The 15073-nt window shown below is 34.0% G+C and overlaps 1 protein-coding gene across 1 annotated transcript; it reads right to left on the reverse strand.

The window, feature by feature from the left end:
• Positions 1 to 1368: 1368 nt before the first annotated feature.
• LOC100377186 (N-fatty-acyl-amino acid synthase/hydrolase PM20D1-like) lies at positions 1369 to 14975 on the reverse strand. Its single transcript, XM_002736656.4, has 10 exons — positions 14690 to 14975; positions 10695 to 10927; positions 9876 to 9962; positions 8910 to 9043; positions 8628 to 8750; positions 7084 to 7159; positions 5956 to 6096; positions 4236 to 4307; positions 3649 to 3829; positions 1369 to 2484 (listed from the first exon to the last, which is right to left on the reverse strand). The coding sequence occupies exons 1-10, from the start codon at positions 14973 to 14975 to the stop codon at positions 2255 to 2257; spliced, it is 1563 nt and encodes a 520-aa protein (XP_002736702.1). The 3' UTR covers positions 1369 to 2254.
• Between the last annotated feature and the right edge of the window lie 98 nt (positions 14976 to 15073).

Consider the following 15073-nt stretch of genomic DNA (forward strand, 5'->3'; position numbering starts at 1 on the left):
AAGAGTTACAAAAGCCATCTACAAAGCGCTGGAAGCTTTGGAAGGCAGAAAAATTGCTAGAAAGTTGTAAAAGCCACCTCCATTATTTTGAAAACTGTTTTTAATGCGGGCAATTTGCCTGAACAAAATCAGTCTGTGATGTTTGAAATGTTGTTTAGAAGGCGGAAAATTTGCCTGAAATGTTGTAAAAAAACATTTGAAGTTTGAAAAACATGTCTTCCAGGCAGACTTGGAGTAATCACATATTCAGTGATAACAACTAGAGGCCAGATGAACGGCTTCCCCCATATTTATACCAGTTACCAGAGCGAAGGCAGCAAGCTCTATGTCCCACTTGCATAACAAAAATATTTGTGCATCAGTGGCACATATCATACGAGTTTTATTCACCAAAAATGCATAATTTAAAGGCATTTGTCAACTCTACAGCACTCTGTACTGGAAATGACACAACACTTTTCCTACTACCTGAAAGACCTCCCTCCAGACAGCAATGGCTACTATATTCTGTCAAATTGTTGTGGGACAGGGGGTGACAAACTAACACAGACAGTGACGTACTGCTTGCATTATTCAGATGTATTTGACCACTTTGAGTTTTGGTAAATGGGAATTACTAGGGCATCAGATGATATACTACCCTTGATTTGATAGTGTTTTTTATGTAGCTTAAATATGTTAAAACATCATATTTATTACATTTACTATTTCACATCACTATCAATGAGTCGCGTCTAATCACTATTGATTACCATTGCAGTGTGCAGGTATTCATGTCGGATGTTCATCAGTCTTACCTCATTCCTGTCAAAGTTATACAAGTTATCTTGTAATCATAGTTTGTGTTTATTAAATCATTATCTACATTAATTACACTTGTCTAACATTTCATGTAGGTTCGATAGTGGTGCATGTCGTTTGCTCTCTGACCGGGATTCATTCCTATATCTAACTATATCGGTATATCCAAATAGTGATAGTAGTGATGGTATACATTAGAAAGAATTGCTGCAAACTACTCACCATCTAGGGAGGTGTAGCACCTTGCAAGGCACATTTTGTGATCACAGTGAATTGGTTCTTTTTTGCGGGGAGAAAAGTCACCGACTGATTATATTTGTGGTTCAACCATGACTTGTATCATTAGAAATGTGCAGAGGGATAGTAATACATTTTGTAATTAATCCCATATTTATCTACATTAGACAATATCTAACTACAAGACAAGAAAATGAAGTATAGCAGGCCCCTTAGTTGCTGGATAAAAAACATGTATTTACAAACTACATGTAGTACTTATGTAACCACAAGTACACAATTTTTGAACTTAATATTGTTTTTACTCGTGATGGGTTACCAATGAGATCATTTATAATAATCATAATAATGTCTTTAATGAAATCATATCTTGTTTAGGATATAGATTTTAAAATACAATAAAGTTTCAGATACATTCTAAGTGGCAAGACAAAATGAAAGCATAATAAAATAAAAAATAAAAGGAGCGAACAAAGACTGATTTATGTTTGTGGTTTGATTCAAACAGCCAATTAAGGGCCATGCATTTAGCTGTGATTCCATATCTGTTCGTGTGTCAGTATTTATCGACAAAAAAGTCAACAAAAGCAGAATACATTCTCACATCATACCATCAAAACTATCACAATTAAAAATATGTTTATTAAACTCTCACCAAAGTAAAAAATCGTGACAAAAACAATTAAGTTTGATGTTCTTATTCCTGATTTACTGCTCCAGACCACACATAACTTTTCTTCAGGTCAAACAAGGACAATATGATGTCACCTGAAGTAGGTATTTCCGTTGGATACTGCATCTGCTTCAGATGCGTGTGTATACTTCCCAGTCGTTTGAGAAAGATGTACAAATAAATGACAACAGTGAATACCAAAAGATCCATAATAAACAACTATCATGGTAATATTAGCAGACTATCAATTCCTGGTGTTTTAGCTATTCAACTCTCTGAAAAAAGTTCTTCTGCTGGCACTGTTTTAACAAAATCATATTCAACAAATTTGGGTGTACAGTTAAGTAGCAACTTATTTTACATGCTGACAGGTTTTTGCAAAGGTGACCTAGGTCAAACTAGGTCATATTTTATAAACCCAGCATATCAAATACTACTGTTCACATGCATTTTTATTGGAGATGCACTTCTAATAAGCAAATACGGTTTTGATATATTCATCTACTGTTATTTTGTTACCACATACTCTCCTGATTCATCGGATTAGAGTTCAGAAGAATGTGAATGTGGTAAGTGGGTGGCACTCTCATCAGCATTAACCATTAAATGATAGTAGAAATTCACCACTTGTTCGTAATTCCGGATTGAAATTCTTTCATTACTCCCATGAATACGTGGTAAGTCAGACTGTTTCATAATGGCTGGTGCAAATCTGTAGATACTTTTAGTGAGATTCCAATAATGTCTGGTGTCTGTGTTCGCTAACATTAAACCTAGGAATGAAAAATTTGAAAATGTACATTATACAAGTATCTTGTTATCTGGTCTATCAGAGTATCAAATGTATTTGTATAAACTTATACCTGCTGCTTATAATATAGGAAGCAAAGAACTTATAGTGAATACATGGCAAGGTGAACACTATTGTCACACGCAACGTAATATTACCGTAATTGGTATAGTACAGGTGTGATGGTTCAAATACCAAAATGGCAACAGTAACATAAAGACTTCCCTGGCGGCGATGATAACATACGAACACGGAGTCAACAGATGAGGTTTCAACTGGTACTGGTATTATTATACTCTGCAAACATCAAGTACAATAACTCGGTAAAACTCCAAACCTCCAATAACTAGATACTTAAACTCCAACACAATTCAACGAGATCTCCGATCTGATCTCAGTGCTGAACAACTCCCCTATATATACCCACATTGTCTATAAATAGACCATTACATCAGCATACATGAGTCTGGAACTAACTACAAATTTCTAGAATGTTCCATTACCTATTCAACCAGTTTCTAAAAATTCCACCCAGACACAGTACGGTTCTAGAACATTCTCAGTCACACGGAAGTGGTAAACAAGTCGTATGCGACAACTATGTTAATAATCAAAGTAAACATGTCTTAACATACTCAAATACAGATTTTGTATGGTACTAAATCACCTTGCTACACTTGTTGGCACATCAAGTCATTTTGCTACCAGGTATCCTTCAAAACGAAATTTTCAATAACAAATCTCATGATGCACAGAGACTGAGCTCACTAATAATGTACTTGTCTCACTTAGTGTCCATGCTTGGCTTAGTGCTCACCCCAGATTTTTGAGACATTTCTATTTTCGGGGTCATGTTTAGCTCAGCGCCCATCCCCTTCATATATAGCCCCAAATTTGAGTGTCTTTTCATAAAATCACTGTTTGACTTTTCTGAATACCGGTAATCAAATTTCTATAATACAGCATGGATATCGAGCGCAGTGAATATGTTGTGAATGCGACTACCATGGTAACCACGCATAAATTACGCTTCAACAATGACCTCAGTCAATACAGTACTGGTGTATTAAATCATGTTGCACTATATATACATATAAATCCTCACAACGCAGCAAGAAAGACTTTAGATGAACGGAATTAAACTCACCTGGAGACACCAGAATATTAGGAAATACTTGTCTAAGACTTTTACTTATTGTATAATAACCAAAACTATGTTCATCATGAGGCGATGTATGACTTGGTTCTAATGAATTAATCACTTCAAAGTGCAAGTTATATCCATCAGGGATTACTTCACTCATAATCTGATAGTCATAGTCATAGACCTAGAGAAAATATATTCATATCACAAATCACAGATTGAGCAACTCCATTTCTAGTTCAGAACACCAAATCCCTTTCAAAAAACAACAGGGCCGTTTTTTTTCAAACTTTTTGAGCAAGACCAGTAGCCAATAGTAAATTGTGTTCAAAATAGTGACACAGAGAATGATTAAAATATTGCATCAAAAGTAGAGAATACTGTATAAAAAGGAATTTTAGCTGCTATGCAGAATTATGTACACTTTGAAACAATAATACTCTTAGACCAGTTGCGTCAACAATTTCTGTATAAAGAAGAATTAAATTTATAAATGTTCCTGACTTACAAAAATGTGTTGTTTTTCTAGCTGTACCTGAACTTATGCAAATCACATATTTTTCCATACACGAATAACTCAACAGTATTACCTCTTTAACTGTCTGAGCGGGATGAATTCTTTGATTAATGGTGACTTCAGCAGATGAAGGAAGAACATTCTCCTGAAAATGACAAATGAAAAATATTAATACAATCGTCCATCCAATTTGTGTAACTCAACCCATATCTCAACTGCTATTATATCTATCATGTTTATCTTTGGGTTTCTTGCTTAGAAGTTTCTTAGGATTCTTAGAAGTTTTGAACTAGATTTCTGGGCTTTTACTAAGTGTATTAAAATAGTTGTAACCATGGTGGTTAATAAAACATTGTTTACTTACCAAATATCAACTCTTTTAGTCACCTTGCAAAATAACATATTGAAAGATCATGATATTTTTTTCAGATTGGTACAGCGAAGTGAAATTCACAAATTTTGCATAGACATGACATACTTTTCTGTGAAATACTTGTTTTTGAATGATGACAATTCTTGTGGTAACCAGTAGTGACATACCATAATTGCTTGTAGTCAAAATTAATTTGAAATTGGTGAACGGAATTTTGTTGTTGTTGCTACTATCAAATCAATTTTATTTCCCAATATTTCTGTTGACATATGAAACAAAAGACTGGCCATAATTCTTGTATAAAAGAAACATGTAATAAGCTATCACTATGGGCAGTAATAGGTAGTGTAGTAAAATGCAGGCATACAAAACACAGAGAGAAATATGTAACAGATGGAAAAAGCATTGAAATGAAGTCAAATCCATTGGGATCTCACAGAATTTACTATATATAATGGTGAAGGAACTGACCCTTGATTTTGATTTTGTAATCCTGGTCAATGATATCCAATATTTAAAAGAAATATCATGATGGGTTGTGGGTATGTGCTACTTAAAACCTCCAAATATAGGTGGTAGTTTGGATTATTTCTTGCCCTCTGTATAAATATTATCTCAAAGAAGGAGGATAGGATACATAGATAACAGCCATACATGTGTAATTGTTTGTCCATGGCATTCTATTTTATATATTTATATGTTCATATATTTCATTTGAACCTCAAGTAACCAAAAACAGAATTCCACAGAACAGAACTAAGGTATTAGAGGAAGGATCATACTAACTACTAAAAAGAGTGTAAATTTGCCTTTAATACGTAATAGCTCTTCTCCAATTGTCAAATAACAAGCGACCTGATGGTCGAAATAGCTTTGGTGTCCAACTAGAACATTGCGGTGGTAGCCAGGTTAGAATATTTGCCAAAAATAGAGAATTGATGATATGGGCACGAAATAAACAAATCTGATAGAGGTCCACCCAAGGTAATTATATATCAAAAAAGTCAAGCTGGTACTTATCGAGAAGTAGTTGAAAATAGCATTTATTACCAAAAATGACAAAAAGTTTTGCCAAAAATATAGAATTAAAGATATCGTCAGGAAATGAACAATTCTGACAGTGGACTACCCAAAGTAACTACATACCAAGAATCAAAGCAATTGAGTCGGTGGTTTTCAAAAAGAATTTAAAAATGAAATTGTTGATGGTTGACAACAAGCAATCACTTATATGAACAGCTCTGCTCTGTCGTCTACGATGACAGCGGAGTTAAAAAAAAGGTTGAGAAATGTATTCTGACTCACATTTGAAGAATGATCCTAATACACAATCCCTTATTCTATCTAATTTAGGCATAAAACTGAGAGGTCTGGTAACACGATTATAATAATGCCAAGTAACATACAAGAGAAAACTCACCTTCATTCCTCCAGAGATTATTGTTACTGCAGTGGTTGTTCTTATGATAGCATTGGTACTGGGTTTCAAAGATAATACATAACTAATAATGGGTGAAAATAACCATAGATTTGTCATCACAATACGTCCAAAAATATTCATCTACAAAGAAATATATAATTATAGAAACTTCACACAATGACAGTACTATGCTTGACCATTAACTCGATTTGATACAAGAACAAGAAACTTCAATTATATTCAGCGCCTTCTCTTAAATATAATTTATTGTAAACTGATCAAGTCGCTGTTTGTTATAAAATTCATATACAAGTAATATACTACCGGTATTAGTAAAGCATTTAGCCAAGTTTATATTTTTGTCACTTATTAAATTTATCTTTTGGCTAACTTTAGCAAAAGTATTGTCAATTTTAACTAGAATAGAGTGCTTTTTATATATTTGTACTTGCTTTTAAATACTATGAGATTATTATGAGGATGCAAGGTATCCACAACACATAGCAGAGGTTATTGTGACAACGTACTGTCCGAGTGCATACTTAGTGGTATTTTCATAATAATAACTTTATTACAGTATTATACATCTTTGCAACCCAACCACTTGATACAGGAAGCCCAGAGCTGAGCAAAATGATGAAGATTATTACACCTCTCTCACTGTGAACTTTGTTTTTAAAAGTGTCCACCATCTTGGAAATTCCACATAATCATTTCACATTCGAAATATGGGAGGATGCAGATACCTCATGCAATTATGTGCATTATACATAGAGATAAATGTTAGGAGGATTCTTTAATCTGGAAACCACTAATGCGGTGGACTTCCTTAACACAATAGTTTTGGCCAAGATCATAAATACTAAATTGTTTGCTTTGTCAACTACAAACTTGTTAAGCCACTTGGGGAAATGCAACATTAGCCAATAACAAATTTATGCAGATAATTTAAATATTAAGTTACTGCAATTTCCTAAACGATAATTTCCCAGACTTCTTAGTGGATAATGACACAAACCATTTCTCAGAATCATTCATGTTTTTGTAGACATCTGGTAGTGAATATAAGTAATATTATTTACTAGAGCCAAATCAGAATCTTGAACACGAGTAATAGTTATACCATACCTCAGGAGCTAAATCTTCAAACATTGCCACTTCTGGTCCTTTACCAAACACAATAGGCAGAGGATTTGATTCCAATCTATAATAATCAAATCAATAAAACTAATAAGGAGAGTTTTCTTTTCATTAGTTCGGTAACAGTAAAAAAAATTTCTTACAGACATTTTACGTCTTAGACAAGCTCTCAATCTAGCATTTTGAAAAACAAAATAACCGACATCGGGACCCATAATGTCTAATGTTTGTACCAAGTTGGAACGAAATCTATCCATAAACAAGAGAGATTCAGTTCCAGAATGCCAGAGATGCTTGAATTTTGATAATTTTTTAGCACTAAAATGGCCGCCATCAGATTTTAGACAAAATGGCCGTCAATTTAATCAAATCACAAAAAATAACACAAATTAACCCACATTATTAACTATGAGAATAATTTTTATATGCAAAATTTAAACTGAATCAGGCAATATATTAGTGAAGAATCGGACACAAATAAAAACAAGCAGCCTCTTTGCTGAGATAGCTCTGCTGTTAGCAATGCACATTTCAATTAAAGAAGTGAAGATATCACTAGAAAATGAACAAATCTGAGAGATTAGGTACCTATATGTATAGTATCAAAGCAATCGAATTTGCCATTTTCAACAAGAAGTCAAAAATATCATTTTTACCAAAAATAACAAAAATATTCATCAAAATTAGAAAATTGAAGATAATATCGTGAAATGAACAAATCTGAAAAGGGGTTTATCTGAGGTACCTATATATATAATATCAAAGCAATCAGACCTGCAGTTTTCAACAAGAAGTCAATAATATCATTCTCACCCAAATATCACTTTTTTTATCTTTAGATATCTTATGAAATGAACAAATTTAAAAGGGGTCTGCCCAAGGTACATATACACCGAATATCTAAGCAATAAGAATTGCAGTTTTCAAGAAGAAGTCGAAAGAGTGAGAAGTTGACATGAACGACAACAGACAATCACTCATATGATAAGCCCCGTTTGACAAAGTCAACAGCGGGGCTAAATATGGCTGCCAGTCAGCCATTCTTGATCAAATCATGAAAAAAGTACGAGGTAGATGCACCTGTAATCTCTGGGGAGCGGCTCCATACATGTTTAAGTATCAGAATTTAACAATTTTTAGGACAAAAATGACTGCCAGTCAGCCATTCTCGATCAAATGGTAATGAAAAATCATACATGGTCTGCATGTTAAGTTTGAATATTATTAGTCAAAGCATGTCTTAGAAATGGCTCTGGATGCATGAATAGACAGTCGGACCCAAAATCAATAGTCATTGATTTTGAATCTTATCCGACACAGGGACTAAAAATACACAGTGAAATAATGACAAAAAAGGTGGTATTTAATGCAAATTTAAGTCAAATTAGTTCAGAGGAATTAATTATGCAGTGGTTCGAATTTTTTTTTATCAAAGAAAATAAATAATGTATATGAAAGTTCAGGGCTGAAAGAAGGAAAAAAAAAAAATCTATGTTGATATTTCATTTGTTAAATCCTAACATAGATTATACCTTGTAATTGCTTTTGCTAATTCACCAATTGTACTGCGCATTGGTGGCATTGAAGAATGGCCTGTGTTGGTGGTATTCAGCACAGCCCTCAGCGTCAAGTAGCCTTTCTCTGATACACCAATCCTACAAAAATATAACCATTATTGAACAGATAAAAACAATTAATGAAGTTTACTTTAAATACATCAGTGTAGTACATGCTACTACAGTTTTAACCAGGAATAAATCAAGATCATTGAACACTGTCCTCGATGTCAGATAAGCAACTCCAATGATACTCACATTGCTACATGTTTGTCTACCATGGGTACAATGCCATCTAAGATAACTGTCCCTTCATCAATAATAAATTCAATGTCCACATTTCTTGACTGCAATATTTGTGAGATAGTTTTAGCACCTACAGTTCCGGAGATCTGGAAAAAAAATAGATTATGATATATTTCATTTCAAAGGTGAAATAATGCAAAATACTCCATCACTTCCATTTGACAGTCAGTTGACTTTTATACTTCAATTAGTAGAGGCTGACTACTGAACAAATATATAAATAAACGTTCAGAAGTGTAGTTATAACAAGTCAATGTCCCTTCCAAGTTTTTAGTGACTGTCAAAATCAGTGCCAAATAATTATTTTCACTCTTGTGACAGACATGATACAAAGTGGAGCCAGTTTATTTGTGTAATTCCTTCCTTTAGTCTACCTGACATGACATTCATAATGCATTTCTATCACAATCAGCCATCTTGAATCAGATTCTGATTCAGTCTAGCTATGTTAGCTATACCCCTCCAAAAACAGCATTCATTAAAAAGAAAATAGCCATCCATTTGAATCAAATCTGGGAAAAAAAGAACCTATTATATTTAATGGACATACCAAGTTAGAATGAAATCTGTCCATGCATGACCAAGATCCAGTTCCGGAATGACAGAAATGCTTGATTTCGATGATTTGTAACACTAAAATGGCAGCCATTCGGCCATAATGAATTGGTTCATAAAACAAATACACATGTATGATATCATGTGTAATGTATGTGTCAAGTTTTAATGTGATCGGTCAAAGCATGTCAGAGGTATGACCCTGGAACTGCATTTTGTTAAACAAAATTGGACTAATAATAATCATTTTATTACTCTACAATTACTATCTAAGAGTACTGTTAGTATTGTAATGACAAATCATAAATACATTACACAATATTGCTTTAGACTATATATAAAAAGAAATATCCTTATAAATACCTCTTCATCATGTCCAAATGCAATATAAACTGTCCTTTTTGGTTTTTCTCCTCTCTGTAGCCGGAACTCCAATGCTTCTAGTATACCCTGATAGAATTGGAAACTTTATTAAAACCATGATTATGTTAAACAGGCACGTAATAGATTTATATGTCAGACAGAAACAAAGAATTAGAAACACAGGTGATGAGTCAGTGATTCAGTAGTTCAACGGCTAGGCAGATACTGAATTAAGGCTTCTAAGAAAGAAGGCTTCGATTGATTAAGAAATTTAACTACTTACTCCAATGTTTTTGGGGGTGGGTGGGGGGTGGAGGCATTTAATCATTTATTTTGAATTCCATAATTTGATAATTTTATTTTTTATTAAAATAATTTCTTCAATTATATTTTGAAAATAAGGTCACTTACACCTTACACAGGAGCTAACACCATTGCAAAATTGACATCTCCAGTTTGAGTTGAATTTTGCATTACTTGCATGGTATCACACATGTATATGCAATGCATTATGGGATAGAAATTCCCACTGTATATAACTCACTAAATTAAAGAAATTTTTTAATGTTACTTAGCAATTAATTAACAATAATGGATCACCATGTAACCACTGTCCCTCGGAGGGACGGTGATGTAACCAAGAAAAATTTGGAGATGCAATAATGTAATGTAGCAATAATGAGTGCAAAAATGTAAATTTTGATTATTTTCCACGACATTTTGGACTCTAAAAAATTGCTTTTGTGAACCAAAATATCAATCATTTCAGTATCGTAATGGTTTCAACTCATGTACAATTTTTTGTGAAACACTACATACCATCAGACAATGTTTGTCATCAACAGTTCCTCTCCCATAGATGAAACCATCTACTTCTTTACCTTGAAAAGGAGGATAGTCCCATTTCTGTCCCGCTACAGGTACCACATCCATGTGAGCCGCTAGCATGTAAGGCTGTAAGTTTTTATCTGTTCCTTCTACAGTGTATAGTAGACTGTAGTTAGCTACAACTTCTCGCTTCACAAGTGGAGATGAATGTATCGCTGGAAATACTGTCAAGGTACAATAAAAAAATTGTATTGTTTCATCTATCAGTGTTTTCTATCAGGAGTAAGGTTGTGCGAGACAATATAGAAAATTTATTGAATTTTTAAAGATATTCCATGCGGGTTTAGTTAAAGTATAGAGTTAAGATTCTCCAGATGACGTACTGCATTATATCCACTGATGCTGTCTAAGATATTAACAATGTATGTCAAAACTATGCTGGGCGACTCTCATTGAAAGAATACCATACTTCTTGGATCATAAGCTCAGGGGCGTCAAAAGGTAAAATCGGAGAAAGTAAGGGGTGGGCATATACCCAAGGACCACCTCAGAAAAAATTAAAATGTAAATCGAACATTTTTTAAAATGTTGTGTTCACCATGTGACAGATTACTGGGAATATTATGGTTTTTTGGGGAGAATAAAATTGTGAAATGAGTTGCGTCAGCATTGATTTCCACAATACTTCCACAATGAAGAAACAAAAAAGTTCTCAAAAAAAACAAAAACATTTTTAAACAATATTAGTAACAACTTGTTAATAATCAATTACAATGCTTAGTTGTATTGACTGATTTCTCCAGAAAAATTTCTGAATAATGAAGATGGACTTTTTTAACTTAATATGGAAGTGAATTACCAAGATATTAAAATATGATCTATTAAATTTGAACAAAAAAACAGAGACAATTTCTTACAAACTGGTGATTCATAATATTCAAGAGGTAAACTTAGTGTGGAGGAAATATGTAATATGGTCGTCAACAATTCATGTTGAAGCATAGTTTACATTTGCGCCCTCTATATTTCAAATGTACTTGAATTTGAATATTATGTATCAGGGTCATAGGGTAAATAAAGTAGTTCTACACCGGTAAACAGTGTCATCTGGTTGCATTTCTTTCATACTTAAATCCTACAATATTCTACTGGAAAACTGATTACAAAAATCTGTTGGAGACATATGATCTACAAACTTTCAAATGATTAACTTAAATTGGAGCCTGAACAATGTACTTGGAACCCTGGCACAGATTGTCCAGTAACTATAAATGGCACAAGTGAGATGATAATAATATAGTATCTTTACTATCTGGTACTGAAAGAAATACATTTGTAATTCCAACAAAATAGGAACAAAACTACGGTAAATATGGTAAGATTAAAATGATAGGACCCCATCTTCACAAATCCTTGTTTACTGTGACCGAATTCCTGATTGCCAGTTTATTTCACACCTGTTCCATGTAAGAATCACTGTGCACAGTATTGAAGTTTAATAGAAACACTGTTTATATACTGAAAATAAAGCTACTTGTTTTATTAGGACCCTGTTCTCTGAGTTCTTTTTCAATTTTCTGAAGTTAATATTCAGAATAGTGAGATTTGTTGATTGAATGCATATGTATATGAAAGTGTATTCATTGATTGTTAATTTTCTGTGGGAGATTTGTTTTGTCTGCAACAATCGTACCATAGCTAGTTATGCCCCTTGTTTATACCCACCACTCTACATATAGACTTTGACTTCTGAAATCACATTATAATCTCTGATTTCTAAAATGTCACGAGATGTCACCTGTGCTGTATCACTCAGGATTTCTAGAACGGTAAACTGCTATATTTTTACATATAACGAGACAAAAGACAAAGAGTCATGCCAACAAATTTTGTCCACAAGAATGACATTAAATCCTAAAAATTATGAAAAATCCTAGCAGCGAAAAATTGAAGTGCACTTTCATTTTAGGTAGTGCATATAAACCAAAAATTACATTGAATCATTAAAATTTAACTTATCCTGAGTGATACAGCACTTATGAAAACACTCTTGTAATGTATGCTCACATGTTTCTAATTTACCAAATATGCTAAACAGCATTTTTATATACCCTATATATAAAATATGTTTTTGAAATGCAGTCCCTCGGCCCCTTGGACATTTTCGCCGATTTTTAGTCGCCAGAGTGATTCACGTCCCAAATTTTGGTTCTCCGGGCGTCTCTAATAAATACTCTAACCGCTGGACTGAATTAGCGAAATTATGAAAAATTCATAGAAGATTGGGCGAAAATCGGTCGTTTTTGGCCTCAAGGGTTTTTTGCTCGGAAACGCAAGGGCGATAAGACTCGATTTTCAAGAACGCAGGTCGCTCGGATCGGACGTTTTCTATTGTTTCGAGTCCGTTGTGTGTCTAGAAACATAACAACTTTGTTTTTTGGTGAATATAGAACATGCTCTGTTCCAATAAAGGATTTTGATATGCAAATCGAACAATTTTAATAGTTCCTTATTGTAACGTCTCCTTACATAAATAGTCCTCTACTCCCCAGAATTTGACAGTGGTACTAGCCCAGAATGGACTTTCTGTTCAGCGCATCTTTGATTGTAGCAATGTTTACGCCACTGTACGAAAATACGCACACTCGCAAATTTAACAACATTCACTTGAGCGTTTTAAGATAGTGGGAATATAAGCAAATAGATGGAAATGAAGATTGATGATTCGATTGCTGGCCGGGATAGATGTATTAAGTGTCTATTTCTAACAATATGTCTACACATGCGATTCTCAATTTCGATGAATAAAATCATACCGCTGCTGTGAACGGCAACAGATTGTTTTGGTTTTGCGGCTCTCTTGGCATGGGCAACTGATTTTTAGGTTTGTTTTTATATATTCTGACGTTTACTTGGTCGTATTTTGTATATACCACTCAGACATTGACAACAAGTGAGTAAAGGGACCGGGACATAGTCAACATGGGACTCTGAAGGCCCGGAGAAAGCGTCATCTTACAACATTAATGAACGAAATTTACAATATCATTCTTCCGAACAATCTGATATTTATGCTGGATAACAAAGTATACAAGTACTGTCTACGATATACTGCAAAATGGAAATAACATACCTATTTAACCGTTGTTGATTTTTTTACAAAATTCCAAGAACACAAAACAAACAACTGACAACAATTGACAAAACAAAAATACTTCACAGTCACTGTAGCCACACCAGTAAGAAAAAGATACTGTGGAAACTCATTGCAAATGTAAATACAAAATAAATGTCAGTGAATACAATATTTATTAATTTGCAGCATCCATGGACAAGTTCACAGGAGAATTAATACGTGAAAACACTGGAAATCACACATACAGACACACAAAATTGATTTATCTTAAATTTGTAGGAGATACATTTGGCACGAAGCTATCCAGTTTTTTGTTGTTGCCAAGTTTGAGGGAAATAGGCCAAGCCAAAACAATCACAAAAGAATTAATACGTGAAAACACTGAAAATCACACACACAGACACACAAAATTGATTATAAGGGCAATCCTAGCGGAGCGGATCGTCAATAGTGAACAAAAATGTTCGTAAATATTACTGACTGCAAAGGACGCTCATCGCGAAGCGACTTGTAATTATATTAAGAAAATTCTGATATGTTCAAAACATTGTATATATAATACTCTGTATCCAAAATAAAACAATTGTCTAACTCTAAGCATAGAGCATTCAGTTTTCAGTTTTTGTGCACGTGCTAAGTCTATATATATCATATACTAGTAAGAGGGCAAAGTTTAAACACTTCACTGACCATGAGCATTTCTATCTAGGCTCGCATATTGCTCATATATTGGTTAGCTGACTCACTCGCCTATCAAGTGTATTCGACTGTAACGGTATTCAAGTATTCTACCCCATAGCAGCAAGGTAAGTCAATTGAACATGCGATTGCATACGACCAGATAGCTCACCTTCTCCTAAAAATGTGCCGAATTTTGCTAGTTCGGCATCATTTTGCTTTTGCTGGCCGTACGATATGGTTTCAATGGCGATCGCCCGCTGTAGGTTTCGCTTGAGTCTGTCGTCTGCTGCGATGAAATCTGTATCGTACGGAGCACATTCTTGTACAATTTGTTGTCTCGAAGGAAAAGTCAGCGTTCTTATTGTGACAATAATGGCTAAAAAAATGAACACTGCTCCCAGATATGTACAAATCTTGCTGAAAACACTATGTGATCTAGTCTTCTTCGTCGCCATCATTATCACCCAGTGTCAAGTGCCAGAGTTCAAATGTGGGTCGAACCATTGGTATAACAGGGACTGCAATATCACGGAGCTCATTCATTAAAATTCTT

Source organism: Saccoglossus kowalevskii, chromosome 3, assembly GCF_978046115.1.
Source record: "Saccoglossus kowalevskii chromosome 3, keSacKowa6.1, whole genome shotgun sequence".
Classification (NCBI taxonomy): Eukaryota; Metazoa; Hemichordata; class Enteropneusta; family Harrimaniidae; genus Saccoglossus; species Saccoglossus kowalevskii.